The 26,304-nt window shown below is 47.8% G+C and overlaps 4 protein-coding genes across 5 annotated transcripts; 2 read left to right on the top strand and 2 right to left on the bottom strand.

Annotated features, from left to right (window-relative positions):
- Positions 1-4,176: 4,176 nt before the first annotated feature.
- On the bottom strand, positions 4,177-7,179 carry LOC120694646. Its single transcript, XM_039977828.1, has 2 exons — positions 5,084-7,179; positions 4,177-4,981 (listed from the first exon to the last, which is right to left on the bottom strand). Exons 1-2 carry the CDS (start codon positions 6,670-6,672, stop codon positions 4,363-4,365), a joined length of 2,208 nt encoding a protein of 735 aa, XP_039833762.1. The 5' UTR covers positions 6,673-7,179; the 3' UTR covers positions 4,177-4,362.
- A 5,839-nt stretch (positions 7,180-13,018) lies between these two features.
- On the top strand, positions 13,019-17,344 carry LOC120694647. Of its 2 annotated transcripts, none has more exons than XM_039977831.1 (3): positions 13,019-13,926; positions 15,303-15,523; positions 16,474-17,344. In XM_039977831.1, the coding sequence occupies exons 1-3, from the start codon at positions 13,605-13,607 to the stop codon at positions 17,116-17,118; spliced, it is 1,188 nt and encodes a 395-aa protein (XP_039833765.1). In that variant the 5' UTR covers positions 13,019-13,604; the 3' UTR covers positions 17,119-17,344. The 2 variants fall into 2 exon arrangements, with proteins under 2 accessions (XP_039833765.1, XP_039833763.1); XM_039977829.1 differs by lacking the exon at positions 13,019-13,926 and adding an exon at positions 14,077-14,911.
- A 3,587-nt stretch (positions 17,345-20,931) lies between these two features.
- Positions 20,932-21,734, top strand: LOC120695596 (photosystem I assembly factor PSA3, chloroplastic-like; the record flags this gene model as incomplete). The annotated part of the gene is made up of 2 exons (XM_039978802.1): positions 20,932-21,102; positions 21,225-21,734. Coding segments are annotated over 2 exons (489 nt in total), but the record flags the coding sequence as incomplete, so codon positions are not given.
- A 382-nt stretch (positions 21,735-22,116) lies between these two features.
- Positions 22,117-25,523, bottom strand: LOC120695597 (putative SWI/SNF-related matrix-associated actin-dependent regulator of chromatin subfamily A member 3-like 1; the record flags this gene model as incomplete). The annotated part of the gene is made up of 3 exons (XM_039978803.1): positions 22,117-23,238; positions 24,336-24,642; positions 25,044-25,523. Coding segments are annotated over 3 exons (1,656 nt in total), but the record flags the coding sequence as incomplete, so codon positions are not given.
- Between the last annotated feature and the right edge of the window lie 781 nt (positions 25,524-26,304).

A 26,304-nucleotide genomic window follows, 5' to 3' on the forward strand; every position in this document is an offset into this window, starting at 1 on the left:
TCGCGACGAGGGCAGACGTAGAGACCGGCTGCGCCGGGGCGAAGGGTGCAGAGGAGGCCGGCAACAGCGGGCAGATGGATGGCGGCGACGAGTGGTAGAAGAAAGGATAAGGTGGATATAGAAGGGAAGGAAGGGAAATAAATGAGAAGAATGAAAAATACAAATAAGGGCATTATGGTTATTTCATCGTTTTTATGTGTTTTATACAACTTGGAGGAGCCATTTTGCCAAAAAAAATCAAAACGACTTCAGCTCCACCAGAGAAGCTGGAGCCGAAGCAGTTTTTGGAAAAGCGAGAGTCCTGCCAAACAGACTCTTAATTAATCACAAAATTTTGTTCAGAGAACTATATATTAAGTTTTTCAGATAGCATTGTGGCAATAATCTTTATTAATCACAAACTTTTGTTAGATCCAATCGACCTACTAGCTGATAGCGTTCGAGTCCAAAGACACAAGAACCATTTGACTCTCGGCAAGAACTGAGCATAAGTTACTTGGGAATTATTGTTCGGAATGTGCGCGCGGCGCCGCGACCCGCTGTCATGGAAGTAGATTAAGCACCGTCGAGGCCGCGACAGAAGATAAAGCTTATCCATGGAGATGATGCTCCCTACTCCACATGGCGCCTGCTTGAATTTGGTTTGGTTTGGTAGCTAAAACTATCCTCCGAAGTCAGAGCGATCGACGATCATGATCTTCGTCAGATAGATGCTGAGTTGTGTTTGGGTTTAATCTTCAGAAAATGCCGAGCTGTGTCAGCATTCCCAGCGCGTGCATCCCGGGACGAGTTAGCTGTTGAGAACGTGCAGTTCCAGCACTCATCATCAGAACCCTCTGCATGCCCCCAAGACTTTGGTGTGTATAAGTAGCCGCGCAGACGAGAGTGTTACTCCAGCTCAGTGCAGCAGCAGCCTACCTTGTTGGAGCAGAAGATGGCGAGCAGGCTCGGCGTTGGCGTCCTGATCTTGATTGCGCTGCTGAGCTCCGCGACGGCTCAAGCAGGCGAGTATACAGCTGCAGCTCCAGGCATGGCGCCGGAGGGCTCACCCACATCAGAAACTCCAGTGCCATCGGCCCAAACCCCTCCTCCCCCTGCTCCAGCAGGGTTCAGGTACGGGTTCTACAGGCGCTCGTGCCCCCCGGCGGAGTACTTCGTCAGGGAAGTCGTCGCCAAGGCGATCCGGAAGAACCCTGGCATCGGCGCCGGCCTCATCCGCATGGCCTTCCACGACTGCTTCGTCCGGGGCTGCGACGGCTCCGTGCTGCTCGACGCGATGCCGGCGAACCCGCGGCCGGAGAAGCTCGGCCCGCCCAACTGTTGGAAATAAACCCAGCGCGATCGTGTTCGCGGCTGGTGCGCGTGTGTGCGCGCGGGTGGGAGCTCGGGTCCGGCCGTGTGTGCGCACCGGGACGAGCGGAACACGATCGTGTGCGGTGATCGTCGTGGCGTGAGTGGAGTCAAGATCGGAGGGGGGGGGGGTGATCGAGCTCGTCCGAGCGAGCAGAAGGGAGGCCGTTGGGGTTGTTAGAGCGCCCGCATTGACCGCGGTATCTCCGGAGCACGTCGAGCGCGTAGGAGCGCGTCGCGGCGGAGCAGAGGAGGTCGTGCCGGCGTTCCAGGGCAGTAGGTGGGTCGTGCGTGCGTCCACCGGGCTATATAGCCTCCTTGTAACCCCGTGATCAAGCTATCGAGTTGAATTGGAGAGCGGCGTCCGGCGCCGTGCGTTGGAGCGCAAATTCCTCTCGTGGGTACTGTTCATCGTCTACCTCTCGCCATCCAAAATTCGTTCTGCGTGGTGTCCAATTCGTGAGGCTAGCGGCTTGGTGAGTACGAGGGAGGTGTGGTGCGTCGATTTCGCACCAAGGCTGGGGCTGGAGTTGCCCGGAAGGGTGACTTCACCGGCGACCCCCCCCCCCTCGGCGGCACTCTGCTCGCCGTTCGCGGCGGTGTTCTGCGTCGGGAGGATCCCAACAAGTGGCATCAGAGCTAGGCTAGGGCGGTGCACTGGTGCATGTTCTACGACGGATCGGTGAGCCCACCTCGACAGCCGGCGAACAAGAAGCGCGTGGTCCCGCGGCGGAGTGCGACGGCGACGACCATGGCGAGCGGCGATGAGAAGACTCCTCCAGGCTCTCCGAAGAAGCCGTTCGGCGGCAAGGGCGGTGAAGACGCCGAGAGCAGTGGGAAAGGAGAGATTGTGCGTGTTGTCCGCGAGTTCGGCGGAGCGCCGAATTGGCCGATGCTCCCCAAGACAAATTACACGGCGTGGGCGATCAAGGTGGAGGCTATCCTCGACGCGCAAGGCCTCTGGGAGGTCATGTCTTCGTCGAGCGGCGCCGAGGTGGACGTGCGGCGTGGCAAGACGGCGCGCGCGCATCTTCTTCAAGCCCTGCCAGAGGACATTCTGATGCAAGTTTCGTGCAAGCCAACGGCGCATGAGGTGTGGGAGGCGTTGAAGACTCGGTTCGTCGGCGCGAACCGGGTGCGGACGGCGTGCCTCGCCACACTCAAGGGGGAATTCGACCAGCTGCTCATGGCGGACGGCGACACGCTGGATGAGCACGCTGGGAAGATCAGCGGCATGGCCGCGAGGTTCGCTAGCCTCGGGTCCACTCTCGACGCCGCTGCCATGGTGAAGAAGCTCCTCGACACCGTCCCCGATCGACTGTACCCTGCGGTGGCAGGGATCGAACAGTTTTGCGACGTGGCGTCCATGCCGTTCGAGGAGACGCTCGGGCGGCTCAAGGCGTTCGACGAGCGATCAAGGCGGCGGGCTCAGCTGACGGGCGGACAGGCGACGTCTGGTGGTCAAGGCAGCGAGCGGCTTCTGCTCACGGAGGAGGAATGGCGGGCGCGGCACAAGGCGAAGTCCGGGATCGGGAGGTGCTTCAACTGCGGCGTTCGCGACCACTTCGCGTGGGACTGCAGCAAGCCGAAGAAGGAGGTCGTCATGGCGGCCACAGCGGATGTCGGCGAGGAGTCGACCGAAGCAGCTCTCCTGTGAAGACCGGCGCCGGTGGCGCTGGGTTTAGGGGGTGATTGTTGGAAATAAACCCAGCGCGAACGTGTTCGCGGCTGGGGGGTGCGTGTGTGCGCGCGGGTGGGAGCTTGGGTCCGGCCGTGTGTGCGCACCGGGACGAGCGGAACGCGATCGTGTGCGGCGATCGTCGTGGTGTGAGTGGAGTCAAGATCGGGGGGGGTGATCGAGCTCGTCCGAGCGAGCAGAAGGGAGGCCGTTGGGGTCGTTAGAGCGCCCGCATTGACCACGGTATCTCCGGAGCACGTCGAGCGCGTAGGAGCGCGTCGCGGCGGAGCAGAGGAGGTCGTGCCGGCGTTCCAGGGCAGTAGGTGGGTCGTGCGTGCGTCCACCGGGCTATATAGCCTCCTTGTAACCCCGTGATCAAGCTATCGAGTTGAATTGGAGAGCGGCGTCCAGCGTCGTGCGTTGGAGCGCAAATTCCTCTCGTGGTTACTGTTCATCGTCTACCTCTCGCCATCCAAAATTCGCTCTGCGTGGTGTCGAATTCGTGAGGCTAGCGGCTTGGTGAGTACAAGGGAGGTGTGGTGCGTCGATTTCGCACCAAGGCCGGGGCTGGAGTTGCCCGGAAGGGTGACTTCACCGGCGACCTCCCCTCGGCGGCACTATGCTCGCCGTTCGCGGCGGTGTTCTGCGTCGGGAGGATCCCAACACCAACTTCCCCAGCCTGCGGGGCTTCGAGGTGATCGACGCCGCCAAGGCGTTGCTCGAGAACTTCTGCCCCGGCGTCGTCTCCTGCGCCGATGTCGTCCAGTTCGCCGCCCGCGACGCCGCCTTCTTCCTCAGCGGCTACAGGGTCAGCTACAGGCTCCCCGCGGGGCTCTTCGACGGCCGCGTGTCCTTGGAGAACGAGACGCTCGCCTTCCTGCCCCCGCCGTCCTTCAACCTCACGGAGCTCGTCGACAGCTTCAGGGCCAAGGGCCTCGACGTCGACGACCTCGTCGTGCTCTCCGGCTCCCACACCATCGGCCGCTCCCACTGCTCGTCCTTCTCCGACCGCCTAAGTTACCCGGATACGGATACGCGTATCGGTATCGAGGCCGATACGGATACGCCGATATGGCACTCTCCCAAAAAACTCCGATACGTGGATACGTTTCAATTTTTTTAATAAAATTAAATAAAGACAATGCATATCAAAGTTGACAACAATAAGAAATAGATGTTCAACATAGAGATAGCAGTCAATACAAATACATAACAGGTGCTTCATGGTTCGATGTTCAACATAGGTAAATAGCTTATAGCAGTCAATACAAATACATAACAGGCGCTTCATGGTTTAATTTTTCTTGACAGCTTGGAGTTCAATGCTTCATAGTTTATTCTTCTACATCCTCAACAGGTGCTTCATTCTCTTCCAGGCTGACAATCTCAAGACCAAAGGACACAGCTTGCAATTCAGGCTCATCAAGGGAGAGTTCAGCCACTTCAAGAAGACCTACACCAGCCATAGTGTCAAAAGAATCTCCTCCCACATCCCACATTCTTGTCTCTCCTGTCTTGTATGCATCTGTTTTTCTTGACATATGCCTCAGATTTGAGTGCACAAAGACCAAATCTTCAGCCCTCTCTGGAGTTAAGGCATTTCTTTTGACACTATGTATGAAGCTATATGTACTCCAATTGCGTTCACAGCAAGAAGATGATGCTGGTTGGTTAATCAATTTGATCGCCAAATTCATCAATAGAGGAACAGACTGCCCATGATTTGTCCACCAAGTCATGGGGGAAACAGCCCATCTATCATGAATTGAATCAGGATCATTGAATTCTTCTGAACAACTTGAGAACCTTGCATATTCTTCTTTTACTTGAGCCAATTCTTCTGGTATGCGAAAAAACTTTTTGAAGCAAGTCATCCTCATTTGGGATACCTCTTTGTCCTTGTGGGGTGGTACACGGCCATCAATTTCCTGAATCCATTGCCTACTGTAGTATCTACAATTTCAACATTATATTTTACTATTTTATAACATGAGTAAGTGAAGAACTGAAGAGTGAAGACAATCTGAATTGTACAAGTATTGTGTAGATTGTTACCTTGGATTGAGTGAGTGAGCCAAACAATGCAATGGATTATTCCCTTTTGTCCACCTAGCAATCAATATGTCATGAACAACTGAGTAATAATCAGACACCTCATCATGTTCCTTCCCTTCCCAGAGATATATCTCTTTCTTCACTTTCTCAATCATAGAATCCCACATTTCATAAATTAAGTGAAGACATGGCGTGTCAGTGTCTGCCACACGTATCATATCATATATAGGAGAAGTAACCTTAAGAATATGCTCAACATTGCTCCACCACACATCACTCAGTATCTTTTCCTTGACAGTTTGGGCATTTTGGGCAGTTGGAGCATCCTCTCTGTAGACAGTCCATTTGTCACTTATCACCATTTGCTGGAGTGCCATTTTTACCTCAACAAAGCGTCTCAACATACACACTACCGAGGCAAATCTTGTTTCAGCAATAGACAATAACTTCAAATGGCTAAACTCATTGAACATTGAAAGACGCATGCTATGGTTCATTATGAAATTTTTTATCATGTTAGCCTCAGTTTTAACAGTATTGTAAAATTCAAGCTGGCTCCAAGCAAATAACTCTTCCATAGAAGGATCCCTTGAGAGTTTAGGCTCACATATACTTTTCAAAGCCAAATTAAGAGTATGCACAACACATGGTGTCCAAAATATGTTACCATATTCAGCTTCCAGTATTAGACCCGCACCTTTACAGTTCGAGGCATTGTCGGTAATGATCTGTACCACATTTTGCCGGCCTACTTCTTCAATAACAGACCTCAACTTCTCAGCAATGTATTCTTTTGTCTTGATCTCTCCCTGACAATTATCGGCCCTCAAGAACATAGGTGCTTTCTCAGAAATGGCAACAAAATTGATGATTGGCCGTCTCTGCGGATCTGACCAACCATCGCAGCAGATTGTGACTCCCTTCTCTGCCCATGTACTCTTTGTACTCTCCATTAGAGTCTCAATGTGCCTCCTTTCCTGAACCAGGAGTCCCTCCCTTGCCCTATTGAACCCAGGAGGCGTGTATCCAGGCATGGTGCGGCTACAAGCAAATGAAAAGGCCTCTCGAAAATATGGTTTTCTCAAGAAATTGAAAGATATACCTCCAGAGTAAATTGATCTTACAATTAGAGCATCCAAATGTTTGCGGTCTTCCAATGCCCAAGCTTTCTCCAATGCTGAAGCAGGTCCCCTTTTCTTCTTACTAGTATTGCCTGAAGGAGCAGGAGCAGTAGGCATGGAAACAGTGCGTGCCTTTCCTCTTTGCACTAGTTCTTCACATCTTTTAACTTCCCTCTTCATCTCACAGAGCACTTCATATGGCATCTTGTCACACTTGATAATTCCCCTTCCTGATTTCTGCAGCAAGTGAGCCTCAACTCTAGTGTAGCTAGTGAACTTCTCCATTGAGCAATACTTGCATTTCCAGAGAACATTGCCACCTCCTGTTTTAGGCTTATCTAAAATGTTAACATAAGCCCACAATGGAGCCTTTATATCAACCGTGGATGCAGATCCTGATCCTGTACTACCACTAGCATTTGTGCTAGCAACTCCAGCAGTAGCACTAGCATTGCTCGATGTAGCCATCTACGGTCTAAGAACTACAGAAGAAAGCAAGAACAGGCCTGAGGTAGTGAGCTCTAGATCTGGGAGGAGAAAATCAGAGAGGGAAAAGGTGGGAAGAAGAAATCAATCCTAAGGCTAGAGGACGACGGGAACGGGAAACTCACCGGAGATTGTAGCCGACAGTCCTCCTCGCCGGCGGGCGGCGGCTCGTCGCCGGCGACGGCGAGCGGCGGCGCTCGTGCGCTGCGGGCGGGCGGGCGCTTGCGTGCTGGCTGCTTCCGTCGAGTGCTGGCTGCTGGCTGCCGTGACGGGCTAGGCCATCACTTGATGAGTGCTTCGTGGGCTGTTTAGGTGGGCTGGGCCGTATCCAAAAATGTCCAGATACGTGTCCGGCCCGCGTATCCGTTTATTTGCCATTTATTTTTATCCCGATACTCCGCGGACACGTATCGGCGCCGTATCCGCGGCGTATCCGTGTCCGGCGCGTATCGGACACGCGATACGTGGCCTGTGCGGCGTGTCCGGGTAACAGAGCCGACCGCATCTCTTCCACGCCGCCGTCCGACATGGACCCGGGCCTCGCCACCGTCCTCAGGGGACAGTGCCCGGCCAACCCCAACTTCACCAACGACCCCACGGTGGCGCAGGACATGGTCACCCCCAACAGGCTGGACAACCAGTACTACAGGAACGTGCTGAGGCGCAAGGTGCTCTTCAACTCCGACGCGGCGCTGCTGACGTCGAGGCAGACGGCGAGTAAGGTGGTCGAGAACGCCGTCATCCGCGGGAGGTGGGAGAGGAAGTTCGCCAGGGCCATGGTGAAGATGTCGCTCATCGAGATCAAGAACGCCGCCAATGGCGAGATCAGGAAGAACTGCCGTGTCGTCAACTAGCAGCTACTAGCTACGACGAGACGAGACAACGTTGACGGCTACGACAAGTTACCACTTGCGGTTAATAATTGACCGCTCATGTTGCAGCATAGCATCTTTGTTTGCATTTGTTTCTTCAGACTCACGTTGTTAATTTGATTATTCTTTTCGCTGCATTCCGATGATCATCAGGAGTTCAGGGTGTTGTTTTCTTTTTAGTTGCAATTGCCAATCGCAAGATGTTGTACTGGATTAGAGATCAGATGATGCAATAAAGCTCCATTGTTTTTTTTTTGTGGCTCAACCTGAATGTTTCCCTTTAATTTTGAGATTGCAAATTTTGATGTATGGTGGGTGGAATTTCCAGACCTGCACACTAGAGAGAGAGAGTGAGAGAGAGAGAGTAGGGGCCAATCTATCTACTAGTTATCAAGAGAGCTTATGTGATGTGCAGCTCCTAATTTCATCAATTTAGAAGTCTATTGGCTCATTTGTTATGCAAAATAAGTTCTATACATGTTTTTTTTCGATAGGACGGCAAGAGCTTTGCCGAATTTTTATTAGAAGGAAAATAAGTTTAAAAATACAACTGCACCCAACCCGACTACGCACCACGACCACAAGCCACCAACAAAAACTACAAACTACTAGTAAGAACGCCACTCCAACAGCAAAAACACGTACTTGATCTCAATGCTAGAGTTCTCGTAGTAATCCCAGAATTCTTGTGAAGTGAAGTTTGATCCAAGATCGGTTATGATCGTATTTGAAAAACCAAATTTGTGGAGTATTTCACTTATGAACTCGACTGCCCGATCTGATGATAATTTCTTGATTGGTTTGACTTCAATCCATTTAGTAAACTTGTTGACTGCCACCAATACGTGTGTGAAACTTCCGGGTGCTGTTGGGAGTAGTCCTATCATGTCAAGGCTCCAGCAGGCGAACGGCCAGGACGGAGGTATGATTATTAAGTTGTGAGCAGGCAAGTGACTTTGTTTGGCAAAGTACTGACATCCTGGACATCGTTTGATGAGTAGTTCTGCATCTGATAGTGCTGTTGGACAGTAAAATCTGGATCTGAATACTTTGCCAATCAGCGTACGTGAGGCTGCGTGATTTCCACATGTGCCTTCATGAGCATCTTGTAGGATTTCTTTTTCTTCTTATGCTGTGACGCATTTCATGAGGATGCCGGATCCTGCGCCTCACTTGTGTAGTTTATCGTCGGCAAGGACGTAATTCTTGTTGCGACGCATGATGCGTACTGCCTCTGCGTCGTCCTTTTTGATTCTCGGGGAAAGTACTTGGTGTTTGATGTAGTCGATGAACGTAGTGCGCCAGTCGACTTCAATCATCATCACCTCTCGACTGGTTTTCTGAGGAACTATGTCGATTTCCATCGGGGTGGAGGTGTTGATTGATGGATGATGCTGATGAGACAGGTTCCATCTGAGTACTTTGCTGATAATGGGAGCGGAGGTCGGACGCAGTCGACGGTCCTGAGAACTAGCCGAACCTCTCGGACTAGAATCCTAACGGAACTCGACTAGGACTTTCATGTAACCCTGCTCCCCCAGATCATATAAGGGCGAGCAGGACCCCTCCAAAACATCAAACAATATCTGAGGGAATACAAACCACCACACAGTACGTAGGGTATTACGCTCCGGAGATCCGAAACTGTCTAAATCTTTGTATTCCTTGCACCATCGCGTTCTGAAAACGGAAAAGAAATCCATCGTGTCTTCGACTTGGACTCGGTTTGGGAGGCTGCCGTTTAATATTGGTAGTTGCAATCCGAGGACAGAGTATGCCTTGTTCGCTTCTCTTGATGGATAAGGATACTACCTCCTTCATGTTATTGGCTTGCATGACCATGTAGATCGTATGACCTCCTTGCTCCCATGTATGCATGCGTAAGCTTGTGTGCAGATACAAGCATGCACTTATGAGGACTTCCATTATGTTTCGGATTTTGACTTTGTCTGCACGTGGACATGGACGGAGGTCTGGCAGTGACAGCAAAACGGAAAGTGGAGTCCGGACCCGACGCAAGTAGAGGTCAGGTTGGACTCAAACTCCTTGCGATTAGATCGAAAATTTTGGTTTCGCCATGAGTTGGCCGATGGCGCGGCTGGAATTTGGTGCTGATGCCTCTGACTTCCCGAGATTGGCAGGGTGGTCATCGAAACTGCTCACTGTTGGCAATGCAGATCCAAGAAGCGAAGACGAAATTCGTGCCCTCATCGAGCATGACAATGGTGAAGTTGATGCCATCGAGCCCTTCCGATGATCCCCGGCGACGTGCCCCACGGTGGGCGCCAGCTGTCGGTGTTTTACCGTCAGGTTTACCCGAGGAGAGTGGTTATGAGTAGGGACTCGCCGAGATCAGAACGCGATGGTGCAAGGAACACAAGGATTTAGATAGGTTCGGGCCGCCGGAGCGTAATACCCTACGTTCTCTGTGTTGGTTTGTATTCCCTCTGGTATTGTTCGATGTTTTGGAGGGGTCCCTGTTCGCCCTTATATAGTCTGAAAGAATAGGGTTACATGGAAAGTCCTAAACAAGTACGTTTAGAGTCCTACTCCGAGTGGGTCGGATAGTTTCCTTGTACTTATGCTAGTCCTACTGTTGTACGAGTAGTTACAGTAGAAGTAGGGCGTACCCATGTGGTACTCCCTACTTAGAATATTCCACGCATGTGAGCAGTCTTGCTGCCCCGGGTCTGACAACCACTTCTGTGAAAAACCTTTCATTTTCAGTGTTTGTTGGATGAAACTCCATTTAAATTTGTCATATGCCTTCTCAAAGTCAAATTTAAAAATAACTCCATTCTTTTTTTCCTGTGTAGTTCATGAATAGTTTCATGTAACACCACAATCCTCTCCATGATATTCCTACCAGGTAAGAATGCAGTCTGCATCGGACTAATAACCTTTTGTGCTACCATTGAAATTCTATTCATAGCCACTTTCGTGAAAGTTTTAAAGCTAACATTAAGCAAATAGATAGGTTTGTATTGTTGAATTTTGATAGCTTCTTTACACTTGTGTAATAAAATAACTGTTCCAAAGTTGAGGCTCTCTGAGAACAAGTCCATCAGGTCACCTTTAACCGTATCCCAGAAGGCCTAATAGAATTCAGCTGGGAAGCCATAAGGCCCTGGTGCTTTATTATGTTCCATTTGAAAGATACCCTCTTTTATTTCCGCTTCTGTAAATTCCGACACTAGGATCTCATTTTCAGTGTCTGTTACTTGTGGGATATCATCAATTCGAGTCGCATCCAAGCTAAAGTTGTTATTTTTTGGTGGACCAAAAAGACCTTTGTAATATTTGGTGAAATGTTTCTTTAAATTTTCATCACCGCTTATTGTAAGGTTCCCATCTTGTAACCGATAAATACGTGATTTCCTATGTTTTCCGTTTGCAATCAGCTGGAGATATTTGGTGTTTGAGTCACCTTCCAGTAATTCTTTAACCTTTGCCCTCTGGTACCACTTAATTTCTTCCTCTCAAGCATCTCTGCTAGTCTATTTTTCAAGTATTGTTTTAGATCAACCTCCTGTGGAGACAACAGGGAGGTTTCCGCATTTTTATCTAGCCTATCCAGTTTGTTGTCTAGAGTTTTTTTCTTTTCCTTTTTTAGTACACCACTTGTGTTCATGGCCCAACCCCGTAGGTGTTGCCGAAGTCTCCTAATCTTTGCTTGCCAATGTTCCATCGGTGTGGAACCATGATTTTCACTTTCCCAAACATTCTTTACCATCTCCATGAAACCGTCACGAAGCAGCCAGCCTAACTCAAACTTGAATTGATGTGGGATGGCGCTCGGGGATGAGTCTCCCATGTTCAATAGTTAATTAGTATGGCCTGAGATATCATGAGTAAGTGGAATGATATTCAAAAGTGGATATTTTTCTTCCCACTCCGTAGCCATTAAAATTCTATCCAGTTTTTCATAAGTCGGTGTTTGCAATGAATTCGCCCAAGTGTACTGTCTACTCGACATTTGTAGCTCTCGTAAATTAAGACCATCAATTATGGCATTAAAAAGAAAAGGCCAACGATGATCATAATTATCATTATTTTTTTTCAAATTGGCTCCTTAAAATGTTCCACCAACTAGTAGTGAAAGTTGCTCATGGCTGCACATTTGAACTAACTCTGTTAAGAACTGCTCTTTGAATTCAACTTGCGCTAGACCATAGACTACTACTAGAGCCCATTTGAACACGAATTGTTATCTATTACAATGATCTTATGTTATGTAGCTGAATGTCCGTAAGAAAGGGCAATTGAAAATTGTACATATAGTATTCTGTTGATAAGTGAGTGATCCAGGCATAGGTTTCTTGCACATACCACTCAGGGAGTCAGGGTGACGATACTTTTTACAACCTGGAATCCCAATTGGACAAAAAAAAATATTAAGTCGAAAGATTCAGGCATAGTTCACTATTTAGTGAAACCGAAGGAAGTAGTATGCTAAAAGATAGAATTCTACGTTTTGGTACTGGATCCTTCCATCACCCATAATATGGCACCAAGGTCATACTTAATCTTGTGTTGAGCCCCAGGCCCCCAGCTAACCAGGTTCATAAACAGAAGTCGATCTAGCCAAAAAGGAAAACAAAATACAGCTTGAGATTTCCAGGGAGTACTACTAAACAGCAAACTAATCTTGTACATTTTTAAATGCTTGCTAACTGGACATGATAAGAAACAGTGAAGGTGTCATAGAGTCCATTGGGTGTGTTTGGTTAGTTGGCTAGTTCTAGCCTGGCTAGAAAACTAAAACAGGCTAGACTTCACCAGGCTTAACCAGTACATTCATCTATGTTTGATTTGGATGGCTACCGATAGCCTGTATAGTCTAGCTTGTGTTTAGTTGCCTGTAGAAATTGGTAGTATGACCCTGTATTGGATACCGGTGAAGTTACCATCTCTCTTCCTCCCATTCAAGGTGACTGCCGGCGGTGCAGGGGACATGGCGTGGAGAGGTCCGGCAGCGAACGCATCACAGAGGCCACAGCCCACATGGACTGGAGGAGCTCCAAGTGCCCTCCCGCTAAGTAGAGGTCGTTGTCCGAGAGGTCATTGGGGACGAGCAAGAAGTAGAGGCGCGGCGAAGCGACGAAATAGAACTCTGCCTCCGCTAATTGGGCCACGATGCGACCGAATCGAGCTCCGCCGCCCGCGAATCCCTTCCTTGTCGAGAGCTGTCAGGCTCCAGCATACTGAACAACCTGAAGATGATGGCCAACTCTCTGAAGAATATATTCAGAAGAAGGGGAAGACAAGAAGAGGAGTGTAATGCTCCAGCATACTGAACCGCCCTGATCGGAAGATAACGCCTTGCAGTGCATCTGACGGCGTGAAGCAGTTCCGTTAGCTTATTCACTTGTTACTTGTAATGCCGTTGTCGGCCGTTAACTTATCTGTAAGACTGTAACCGAACTATAAGAGCCGAGAGAGAATAATCAATCGGTAGAAAGAGAATTGCTAGTTCATTAGGGTAGAAACAGTTCTCGATCTCGTTTGTATCGTGAGATTTTATCCTGGCTTAGTGAAATTCGTCCTCGGGAATCAACTGTTTCCAGTTCTTGTTCTTGAGTTTTCCTTGAATATCTTGTCTGGATAGATCGGGTCCTGACTAGTGACAAGAGCTCGTGAGCCTCCCTACGTGGCAAATTGAGCTCCGGGAGTTCGGGGACGGGCAGCACCGCAGCAGCTCTCACCGTCACCTCCGAGAAGCTAGCAGCAGCAGCACCCACCGAGCAAGCTAGCAATCATAGCAGACCCGCCAGTGCTGCATCTCGTCTCTGCTTCTCTCTTTCCCTTTGCTCACCTCTCCAATTGTCAAAGCCAGCTTTTTCCCTGTTCTGAATTTCCTCCTATCCAAGCAGTTTGAGCTCCTTCCCCTCTCTTTCTTTGTCAATCCTGTGCTGCTCCCCCACCAATCCAAGCACGATAGCCACCATCTTCCATCTAGCCCTTCCTTGGCTCCTTGCTTGAGCACGAGCAGAGCAGCGCATCATAATAAAATCCACCACCAATCACCTCCACCTGCAAGCTATGGCGGGTCTGAGCATATGCGCCATGGGCTATGCGCCAGCAGGAGTGTACCGCTGGGGAGCTGCCCTAGCCGCGCGTGGCTGCTCCGCCGGCCCGCTGGGGAGCCGCCCCGGCCGCGGGGGTGCGCCGCCGCCTCGCAGGAAAGCCGCCCCGGCCGCGCGTGGCCGCTCCGCCATCGCGCGTGGCTGCTCCGCCAGCCGCGGGGGAGCTGCCCGCCTGCCCGGCCACGCCAAAACACTGCGCCGACACGTCCCACGGCCGTGCAAGCCAGAGGGCGCTGCTCCGCCGCGTCAAGCGAGGGAAGGACGTGGAGTTCGTCCAGGTGAGGAGAGAGAAATTTCATCCGGGTTTCGTTCCTTAGAAAAGAAAGATACTCCCCGAGCGGGCCCGCCACTTCCTTTTCTTTCATGGGCTGGATGGCTCGTGGGCTGACCGGAGTTCTTTTACAGTGGACTTGTGCAGCCAGCACGGGAGCGTTTCGTTGGCCGGCCCAGTTCTCCCTCCGGGTTTAGTTTGTTCTATTTATTTGCGCTACGCAAACCTATTAGAACATCGAAGGGTTTCCTAGCCAAGCTCAGAGCGCTACCGGCGGCGGTTGCCCTTGCCGTCCCCGTGCTGTGTGGTCGTGTGGGAGAAGCCGAGCCGCGGAGGGAGGGTGTTTGGCAGGATGAGCGGCCGTAAAGGTGACGACAAGGTTAGTATGAGCAACAAGGACTCGAAAGAGGAGAATCTGCTGGCCGAGCTGACTTCGAATCGGGAGTGGAGGAGGGAGTTGTTGGCGGAGACGAAGATTTGGAAGGATTGGGAGCTTCATGGTCCGTGTTCTGAAGAAGCCTATAGTAGTTATATTTCGAGTCGTTATGGGGACAGGGGCGGTCAGGTGGGTTTATGCGATATCAAGGCGTCGAATCGGATCGAAGAACCCGCAAAAAAAAAGAATCGGATGGAAGAAGATGTCCTGAGTTTCGGGGCGCCGAGTAAGATGGAAGAAGATGCCCTGAGTTTCGGGGAGCCGAGTGAGATGGATGAAGATGCCCTGAATTTCAAGGCGCCAGGGAAGACGGAGCTGGCATCCTTCATTTGTTTGGGTGGTGAGTTGTGGCAGACCGGGGAGCCAGAGTCTCTAGAGTCTGAGGTGCCGCCCAGGAGGATGGAAGTCGAGAAAGAGGGGCACTCGGAGGAGCATGAGACACCAGAACTTGAGGTGAATGGGCCAAATGACCAGTCACACTGGATGACTGTTCGCCAGTTTCGCTGTTACTGGAACGAACTATGGTCTGGCCTCTACGGTTCATTTGAGGACACCAGTGAGTTCACCATCAGGCCTGGTTTGCTTTTGTTCTCCATTAAGAAATCTTGTTTGTATCTCTCTTGATAATAGAATAATACTTTGTCCCTTTCTTAGTACTATAATAGAATAATACCAGTTTAGCCATATATCTCTTGACAACTTGTGACAAGATCTGCTATGTTCTTCACCGTCCTATTTGTTTTGTGCTGTATGACCTGATTGTTGGATTTTGCTTTTTGCTATATAATTAGATTAGATTATTTTGGCTCTGTAGCACATATTGATTTATGGGTTTCTAGTATCTGATGTTAGTTAGATTGGATGGTTTTAAAATTTGATCGTCACTGCTGCATTTTCTGTTTGTACTCGATCTTAATCCTTTTAAAATATTTTACAACTGCTTGCAGCCAAGATCCCCTCCATGCGTTTCACAAACGAACCTGTGGAGGAGTTTCCTGCCCACATGGATACTCTACAGATCTTCTCAGTGAAACTTGCTGCAACAAGAGGGGCCTTACAGTTGCCGCTTGATGTGTTTGGTATGGTTGCCATTCGCGACCCAGTTGATCACAATCGCAATATTATCTTCCACCGCAAAAGAGAGAACTGCCAAACCCTCACCGAAAAGGTTTGTAGCATTTTTTACGCATCATTCATTGTTTTGGGCAGCTAACACGACTGTTTTGTCTCCAGCTGTGCTACCTAACACAGCTCATAATTTTTTACCTTTCCCATTGACCTGTTTGCCCTTCTGAAATCTCATTATTGTGAAGGCATGCATAGAATTTTGTTTATGTTGCACTGCCCATTGGATATGATCATAGATCACATTTGGTGGCTTGTAAAAGAGATCCTGTTTACAGTGATCATGTTTCATTGCTTCCTAGGAGTTGCCATCTAGCACATGCCGTTACTTTACTTTTTTACTAGCACTGGAATCAGCAGCTCAACCTATGTGTAATCAAGAAAGAGGAATGCATATAATAAAAATCAGTGATGTCTTTGGGCTTGATCAGAGACATGCATGCTATGAAAATAAGTCAAATAACCATTTTGTAGGACAACACAAGCCAGGTTCAACTGATCACTTATTCAGGGCATGGACTGAAGCCTTTGCCTCAATTTTAGGACACAGTGTCAACTATAGGTGGGGCCTAGGGATGAGTGCAATGTAACCTGACCCTGTTGCACCCTTATGAACTATGGTCCCTTAACATGCTCCCCACAATGCATTGGTAGACCTCTTGACTCCATTCTGTTGTACCTCGACCGCGTGTTATAGTTTTTGGCATTTTCATAAATTCATGCCAAAAAATGTTTCAGCCTTATTTGCTAGGGATTGGCAGATAAATTTTGTAAGACATCTTTAGTGACTATGTTTGTGCAGAACAAATACCATATTCTGTCACTGATGTATTATGTTATGCTTCTCCCATCTTTGATGTATGAAGCTACATCATTTATGCTTTCATTTTGCGATTCTTACACAGTTACTTTGATTGTGTTGCTCAATATTCACACATGCTCAATATTCACACATTCTGTCCTTCCAATTTGAAATTATGGTGTTGCATGCAGGATCCATATTTGGTACTGGCAGGTCCTACCCGTGCTGTTATGTTTGCATTGAATCCTGCGATCATCGAGGTCGACCTTCAAATAAAGGGTGCTACCGAGTCTGAGGATGAGCAGCTGAGCTTCCTAGTTTCGCCATTAAGACGCTTTGACACCAGATATTCGCACCTATTCAACTGTTCTTACACTAGCAAGCTTAGCACACTGGAGTTTAAGCTTGGCCACATTGCTTTCTCTGTGGAGGCCACAATATTTGTGCGTGTTGTTCGTGGGTCATGGCCAGATTGTTATCGTGGTCAATTCAATGCCTTCACTACTGGTTTCACTGACAGATGCCCCATGCCTGTTGGCAACAAACTCTCCACTGGAACTGGTCGTGAGACAATCCTCTTGCTTGATTCTGGAGGTGAGAAATTGCCTGTTGATGGCGATAGCAAGATCAAATTTTCAAGGCGTGTTGTTTCTGTTGAATGTGTTGGGAAGGTCACAATTAAGGTCAATGTATTGGAAGGTGAAACTGAAATTGTGGAAAAAGCAGCTAGTTTTGACGCATTAGAAGCTGGTAAAAGTGTTGATTGGATTGATGTTACCTTCTGTAAAATGGAAGTCACCGTTTTCTGGTCGTCCATTTCATGTTATCCTATGTGAGAAGCTGACAATTGGGAAGGCGACAGCAGTGCTGTGTAAGATTAATTGGTTTATTTGCCTTGGGAAGCCGATGGTACCAATGCATTCCACTGCTGTGGATGCGCTTTTGGAAGTAATATTTATTAGTCGTGGCTTGTAAGTTAATGCCTGGATTTGTTTGTAGCCGCTAATGCGGATAAATATGGATCTCCCTGTATTAATGAACTTTATTTCATTTATTCCGTAACTCTGCCTATGCTGACTGGAAGTCTCTCTCCTGAGTCGTCTCAGCATAGCCGGTCCCAAGCCCGGGTAAAGGAGGAGGGTTGCGTTAGGTTTTGGCAAACCAACATAAAAAATAGTCACTCTAATGGATTTGAAACCCACAAAAAACTCGTTGGGGCGTAACCCTCTTAGCGACGCGCTACATCGGAACCCGGATGTGGTGATAAATGGGCAAGGGTCGGGTCGCCATCCCCCCAAGGGCGCGTCGTATCGTGACCTGGGTACGATGATAAGTGAGCAAGGGTCGGATCGTCACCTGAATGGCGCGCTACATCTACGCTCCGGTGTAGTGAAAAATGAGCAAGGGTCTTCGCACTTCCCTCGACGGGTGTGAAGGGTAAAGAAGCTAGCCGAGCCAACTAGGATTTGTATAGGTAGCTGGAACGTAGGGTCCCTAACGGGTAAGTTGCGAGAGCTAGTTGATGCAGCAATTAGGCGGCGTGTAAATATTCTATGCGTTCAGGAGACTAAATGGAAGGGCCAGAAGGCGAAGGAGGTTGAGGATACTAGCTTCAAGCTTTGGTACACGGGAGCAACTCCGGGTAGGAATGGTGTAGGCATCTTGATTGATAGGAGCCTTAAGGATGGAGTCGTAGAGGTTAGAAGGCAAGACGACCGGATTATCCTAATCCGGTTGGTAGTTGGAGATTCGGTTTTGAATGTGATCAGTGGCTATGCCTCTCAGGTAGGCCTTAGTGAGAGCACCAAGATGCAGTTCTGGGAAGATCTAGATAGCATGGTTAGTACCGTGTCTACCAGCGAGAAACTCTTCATATGAGGAGATCTCAACGGCCATGTGGGTGCGACTAATGTAGGGTTCGAGCGAGTGCACGGGAGTTTTGGGTATGGTAGCAGGAGTCAAGAGGGGGAGGATGTGTTGAACTTCGCGTTAGCCTACGACTTGTTGATAGCGAATACCGTGTTTAAGAAGAGAGAATCCCATCTTGTGACGTTTCGTAGTGGACAACACTCGAGCCAGATCGACTTTATCCTTACTAGGAGGGAGGATAGACGTGATTGCTTAGATTGTAAGGTGATACATGGGGAGTGTGTTGTCCCTCAACACAAGCTTGTGGTGGCGGACTTTCGTCTTCGGGTACGTGTCCATCGGGACAAACGTGCCAAGATTGCGAGAACAAAGTGGTGGAAGCTTAGAGGGGAAGCGGCACAAGCGTTTAAGGAAAGGATGCTATGTGAGGGGCCTTGGGAAGGAGAAGATGCAGATGATATGTGGCTAAAGATGGCAACATGTGTTCGGAAGGTGGCCTCAGAGGTGTTTGGCGTGAGTAGGGGAAAGATACCTGGTGATGGAACGACGAGGTGCAAAGGACTATTAAGGAGAAGGAGTGTTTCAAGCGTCTCCACCTTGACAAGAGTGCAGCCAACATCGAGGGCTATAAATTAGCGAAGAGGGTTGCAAAGCGAGTTGTGAGTGTAGCAAAGGGTAAGGCGTATGATGACCTGTATCAGCGGCTAGGCACGAAAGAAGGGGAGAAGGACATTTATAGGATGGCTAAAATCCGCGAGCGGAAGACAAGGGACATCAACCAAATCAAATGCATTAAGGATGGGACAGATCGGCTGCTAGTGAAGGATGAGGAGATCATGGATAGATGGAGAGAGTACTTCGACAAGTTGTTTAATGGGGAGAGTGAGGGCCCTACCCTTGAGTTAGATGACTCTTTTGACGATACCAACAGACGTTTTGTGAGGAGAATTCAGGAGGTAGAAATCGGGGAGGCTTTGAAGAGGATGAAGGGAGGTAAAGCGATGGGCCCCGATGGTATCCCGATTGAGGTGTGGAGATGCCTATGAGATAGAGCAATAGTATGGTTAACTAAGCTTTTTAATCTCATTTTTCGGTCAAACAAGATGCCGGAAGAATGGAGGAGAAGTATATTAGTACATATCTTCAAAAACAAGGGCGATGTTCAAAGTTGTACTAACTACCGTGGGATTAAGCTGATGAGCCATACGATGAAGCTTTGGGAGAGGGTTATCGAGCATCGCCTAAGAAGAGTGACAAATGTGACCCAAAACCAATTTGGATTCATACCTGGAAGGTCAACCATGGAGGCGATTTTCTTAATACGACAATTGATAGAGAGATATAGGGAGCAGAAGAAGGACTTGCACATGGTCTTCATTGACCTTGAGAAGGCATATGACAAAGTACCGAGATATGTCATGTGGTGGGCCTTGGAGAAGCACAAAGTCCCAACTAAGTACATTACCCTCATTAAGGATATGTACAAGGATGCGACGACGTTTGTCCGCGCATGTGATGGCAACACCACTGACTTTCCTATTAACATAGGCCTACACCAGGGGTCAGCATTGAGCCCTTATTTATTTGCTTTAGTGATGGATGAGGTCACAAGGGATATACAAGGTGAGATCCCTTGGTGTATGCTCTTTGCTGATGATGTGGTGCTAGTTGACGAGAGTAGGGCAGTGGTTAATAGGAAGTTAGAGCTGTGGAGACGCACGTTAGAGTCGAAAGGGTTCAGACTTAGTAGGAGCAAGACCGAGTACATGATGTGCGATTTCAGTGCGACTAGGCATGAGGGGGGAGACGTTAGTCTAGATGGGCAAGTGGTGGTCCAGAATGATACTTTTCGGTATTTAGGATCGGTGCTACAAAAGGATGGCGACATTGATGAAGATGTTAGGCATAGAATTTCAGCTGGCTGGTTGAAATGGCGGCAAGCTTCTGGCATCCTTTGTGACAAGAGGGTGCCACAAAAGCTAAAAGGCAAATTCTATAGGACAGCAATTCGTCCGGCGATATTATACGGTGCTGAATGTTGGCCTACAAAAAGGCGACATGTCCAACAACTGAGTGTAGCAGAGATGCGGATGTTGCGGTGGTTTTGCGGGCACACAAGGAGGGATAGAGTCCGGAACGAAGTTATTCGGGATAGGGTCGGGGTGGCACCAATTGAGGAGAAACTTACCCAGCATCGGCTGAGATGCTTTGGACATGTCCAACGAAGGTCTCCTGAGGCGCCGGTGCGTAATGGGATTCTTGAGCGGGTCGATGATGTAAAGGGTAGAGGTAGACATAAACTAACGTGTGATGAGTCGGTTAAGAGAGACCTTAAGGATTGGAATATCTCTAAAAAGATAGTTTTGGATATGAGCGCTTGGAGACTAGCTATCAATGTGCTGAACCTTGAACTTATTTTTTTCGGGTTTCATCTATAGACTACCCCAACTTGCTTGGGAAAAAAAGCTATGTTGTTGTTGTATATCATTTATTCCGTATACTTATATATGTAGTCGTGGCTTGTAATTTAATGCTTGGATTTGTTTGTAGCTGCTGATGCGGATAAATATGGATCTCCAAGTATTAATGAATCTTTATATTATTATTATGGGAGTGTGGCACCCAAGTGTGCATGTTGTGGCCATTTTAGGTAGTGGCTTTTACTGGATTTGTTCCGAAGGGTTTTTTTCTGATAACCATAGCGATTGCTCTCATATACTCGCTCAGTCTCAAAATATTATTCATTTTTGAAATTCTAGAATAAATTGACAAGAAGATAAAATGATTATATTTGCCACTATTTGATCCCTTCTACGTGCTGCTGGCTGGCCGCCGTCGGCGCCGGGCTGCTCAAGACGGAGGAGATCTTGGAAGGCGTGGCACGGCTCCGCATTTCCAACGACATCGAATTTGAGGAGACCTTCATCGATATGATAAGAGCGGCAAAAGAGGTGAACACCTTTCTGCTGCTATAGCATTTCTTACTATCTGCATTGCAATGGCATACTAGAAACAATGACAGAAATTATCTGCTGGAGGCTAAGAGATAGTAGATGAATGAATTGTGATGCAGAAACGAGTAAATCTCAAGGCTCCAGCTCCGCAGATACCCATGGAGACACAGGCGGAGAAGGCCCTGGAAGCCATCTACGTCTGCTGCTTCGGGCAGGACATGGTCGAGGAAGAGGACGAGAAGCTCCTCCGCACCATACTCAACGCGGTCTTCCCGTCCGTCAGGAGGTCGGCGATCGAGAGGATGGTGGCGTCCATGGCCAAGCAGGTGGCCTCCGGCGAGAGGAAGCAGGACGGGAAGACCGTGTCCAAGGAAGTTCAGCAGCGGCAGCTCAAGAACCTGGAGTTTCTGAAACAGAATAAGCTGGACTCGTCATGAGCATCGAGCCGCAGAAATTTGTCATAGAAGACAGTGTAGTCCAGCATCACAAATTAGACGGCATGTTTAATTTGGCCGAGGTTGATTCAGGTATCGACGAAGTTCATAGTTGTAGGAAGAACAATTGAACAAGGCAGATGCAGTGTGGTTTTTACTATAGGTGCTAGGAGGAATCAGCCAGGATAGCTTACATTGCAACACAAATGAAAGTAACGAACTCTTTTGGTTAGACTCTGCGTCAGCAGCCAATGAACTATATAGCGAGTAAAATCTACAAGGAATATGACAATTGTGAGCTATGCTGAATAGGAAGCACAACACATGTAGTAATAAACAGAATTAAACTGACACTGAACCTTGAAAGATCCTGGAAATTATCAAACCAACCATAAGATTAGGGGGCATGAACCTGTCTAAACGGAATTGACAGCAAGAAACGGAGCAGTCACCGCACATGTACGATCGAACGGTTTCAGGGCGGAGCCCGCCAGTGCCCAGCGCAGTTATTCGTCACTCGTCAGGCTGCTGCTCACCCCCGGTGTCTTCAATTGAGAAATTGACCGTGTTCGACAACTTAAAAACCACAAACCACAAGTCCATTTTAGCATTGATCTTATCGCTAATGTTGAGCATCAGGGCCATACATGCATGCACACACGCAGGAATTTGTTCCTGTCCTGTGTCTACACTTCAATCAAAAGCTGAAATATTAAAAGGGAGCTCTTCTAACATCAGATGCTCCCACTGCTAGGCAGGAGCACTCGAACAAGCCTCTCCTTGCTCTCTGCTCCACCCACTAGCTACTTCCATCCCTAGAGCTAGCACCACTATATATGACAAGCTTCGGAAGGGCGGCAACCAGCAACCGGCCTTCCCTTATCTAGGCCCCGCATCACCCGGAGCTCTTCCAGACGCATCTCCTTGTCATCCTTGCCACCCTTCTTCTTCTTCCCGAACGCGCTGCTGATCAGCTGCTGCTTCTTCTCCTGCAACGACAGTATCCTCTCCTCGATGCTGCCCTTCACGATGAGCCGTATCACCTTCACTTCTTTCTTCTGCCCGATCCAGTGCACTCTGTCCATGGCCTGCTCCTCCACCCCAGGGTTCCACCAGGGGTCGAAGAGGTACACCGTCGAGGCAGCCATCAGGTTCACGCCGGCTCCCGAGGCTTTCAGGCTGGCCAGCAGCACGGTTGGAGTGTCAGGGCCACCATGAGCGAACTGCTTTATGACTTGCAGCCTCTTCTTCATGGTCATTGACCCATCAAGCCGCAGAATGTTGAAGCCTGCATTTTTTAGGGGCGCTTCCAGCAATATCAACATCTGCTTGAACTGAGAGAAAACAACAGACTTCGACGAGGGGTCTTCATTCTGTGAAGTCTTCGGCAGCTTCAGTAGAGCTTGAACCTTGGAAGAGAGGGACCTGTCAGACCTAGTGTTGCCTGATCCATCTTCATCGGAATGATTTACCTCTGGAGCAAGGAAGAGGTCCTCTTTAGATAAGGAGCGACGGCATATGGGGCAACGCGAACTGGAACTCTTGAGGATTTTCATAATACAGGTATGGCAGTATATGTGAGTGCAGCTGGTTATGACAGTTTTAGTAGGTGGCGAGAGGCAAATTGGACAGTCAAAGTCATCTCCATCATCAACCAATGAGGCCAGTTTCTTCAGCAGCTCTGGGTTTGTAGACACATCTGTATCAAAGCACACAAAAGTGAAAGACATGAGAACAGTCGTAGAAAAAATTAGGCTTGTAACAGTATACAAAAAGGTAAGCAGAGGAGGATAAGAATTTGTTGAATTCATCATACAATTAGTTGCACAAGTATAGCAAACTTAGCAACAAGAAGTCTAACCATGGTAAATTTATGCTGATGATAAATATATTGTTCCTTTTTCCAAATTTTTTCACAACATCTCAAATCATATCTCATGCACATGATGATGACACAATATTCATATGGGCACTTTGCACCATGAATGAGCTTTTAATAAGCATCACTAACATAAAGAAGTTGTTTGACTGGACTGATATTGACCTAACAGAGGAGAATAGTTGGAATACGGTTATGGATATTAATAGTGCTATAAAGTAACAATGGCAGGCCAGGAGCCCTGGATAACACGCCAACAAATTTTGTGTATAACTTATGAAATCCTTAAATTTGGAAAAATAAAAATAATAAAAACAGGGCTGCTTTCTATGTGATCCGACAGACATCCAAACCATTAATTTCTTGACAATGCCCGTCTTCAAACAAGAGTAATCTGGACAGTATTGGGCTTTTGGAGGAAACAATTTGAAGGAATATGCTTTTGCTGGCTATGTAATGATTTTAGGATTCTTGGAAGAACACCATGATATTGTGCACTTCAGTCCCAGATGACCAATGTTGGTGAAAATAAAATTGTTTCCTTCTCTAAAAGTTCCCAGTCATTATATGCACGTCAACCATCCCCTTCAAAGAGAGAGAATACCAAATAAAGCATAAATCCACTTACTAGCATTTGGCATTTGCACATCTGGAATTGGAAAACCAACAATACTTTCTGCTTGCTAGTTGGTGGTTAAACTCCATTTCAGGAAAAGAAAAAAGTAAACTGAAACTTCAACTAAACACTAATATGATATGCCTCAGATATGATATTTAATAAGCAACAAGGCCATCCAATCCAAGTCTGTATGTTTTAATTATCATTTTGAGCAGATGAAAAGCTTGATCAGGCCATACTTCATCATGGCAAGTGGTAACATATATTCAGAATAAACAAAGATAGGGAAAGGGCATACCTTCGAGGGAGTTGGAGGGAAGCCATGATTTCACATCTAAAGGACACAATGTGACATCGTCACACAGCTGGCAGAGCCTCAGAATGAAATAAAGCACAGTTGAATAATTACGCAAAATTGAATCTCTGTCACCAAGTTCCTGCATTTTATTTTTCCCTTCCAATTCCATCTGATCATATATCTCACGCTCCTCTGCAGAAAGATCAATATAGCATTCTAAAACAGTTTTAGGGGGAAGCTTAATCATGCTCTTGGTTCCAATGTCTGTATCTTTGATTCTGCGCAGGGAGATGGCACCTAGGAGGTTCTGGAAAAATCAGACAAGACCAAAAAAAAGAGTGAATAAAGTAGCAAATTGTGTCTTTTTTTACTGCATGTAGTGTCATGATGGAATTTATACAAATAATATAATGCTAAATGTATATGCAAGGAAGTTGTGATGGGAACTGCCAAGTAATATGAGAGTTAAGAACATACACCACGCAACACAACAGCACATACACACTGCAGGACCTCCAAAACTCAAATAGGATGAGGAATTGCATAGATAAGATAAGTAGTTAACTCTACGAGCAGGTTTGCAAGTCATCTTCTTTTACCATTCAAGAACATTTGATGCAGATGCCCATTCTTTCTAGTTCCTAGCTCTTACCAGTTGTGCAACAATAAAGATGGCCTATGCAGTGAGAATTAATAAGAGAGGAACACTTGCAACAGTGACAACCCAGTCTTATTCCCATTCTCTAAGGGGTGCTGGATCAAGCTCTGCCAGTAGCTCTTGATTGAAAATGGCTGGAACCTCAAAAATGCCATGAGGGGGTATAAATCGATTGAGCTGTTCTGAATCAGCGTCCCAGTGACCACCCATCGCCTCTCTGCATTCAAAGCAATCACTGCCTTCGTCTGCCGTGCAGTAGAATTCTTGATCACATGGGCTTCATCCAGAATGACTCGGAACCACTCAATCTGATTCACTGGTGAGTCCTGCTCAAATTCTGTCCCCAAGATGCTGTAACTGGTAAGAACGAGATCATACTTCAGCAGCTCCTTCTTATCTCTTGTCCACTCGCCATGGTACATATACACTTTCAAGCTGCCTAGTTCTATGTGCTCCTCCAATTGTGTCACCCAAGACGAGAACACTGAGGGCGGGCACACCACAAGCGTCGGCCGTGGTCCTTCCTGCTTTTACCGTTGGTGAGGCGAGCAGAGATTCGAAGTTTCCAGCGGAGGCTTTGCAACACTTGATGCACCCCAAAGGCCCAAACGCTCCCACTTCCTTCACTCGTCAGTCGTCACAAACCAATTGTCATCAGGTCATATCGATTTGTATCGCCTGTGAAAGTAAGCTTTAACAATGTGTAAATTGTGATGGTGTGATACCTTTTTTCGAAATGGGAAACTTTAACAATTTCAAAAACGTTACATCAAAGATGGCTAATGAGGATTACCGTCAGGAATAAAGAGTTAACACTTCGCAAGATGGAGGCAACTCATGCAGTGCGTTGTCAACTGTTTCCAGAAAATCTGCCAGTTGCCGCCAAAGAAAATCTGCCAGTTAAGCACCAAAAAAAAATGTGCCAGTTAACCAGACTGTAAAGAAAAAAAAATTTGGCTAGCACAGCAGGAACGATCCAGAGCAGCACAGATGCCCATAATTCACCGGATTAATTCAAAGCCGCAAGGCATGGAAGATATGCAATATTTGTACAATACATCAGTAATACACACGGCAATTGTAAATGCAATCAACAGTTTACTCTTGTGACACCATGTAATACCAGGACTATATCCACAGCAAAATTAAAATCCAGACAAGCAAACTAGCGCCCTGCTGCAGGAACTTCGCCTAAACTCAAACTAGTCATCGTCCTTGTAGGGGTATTCCTCTAGGACTTGCTTAAGCTTCACACGCATCTCATAGGCATCTGTAAAGAATTGGGAAAACACCACACACCCTAAGGAGGGA

This window comes from Panicum virgatum, chromosome 2K (assembly GCF_016808335.1).
Source record: "Panicum virgatum strain AP13 chromosome 2K, P.virgatum_v5, whole genome shotgun sequence".
Taxonomy (NCBI): Eukaryota; Viridiplantae; Streptophyta; class Magnoliopsida; order Poales; family Poaceae; genus Panicum; species Panicum virgatum.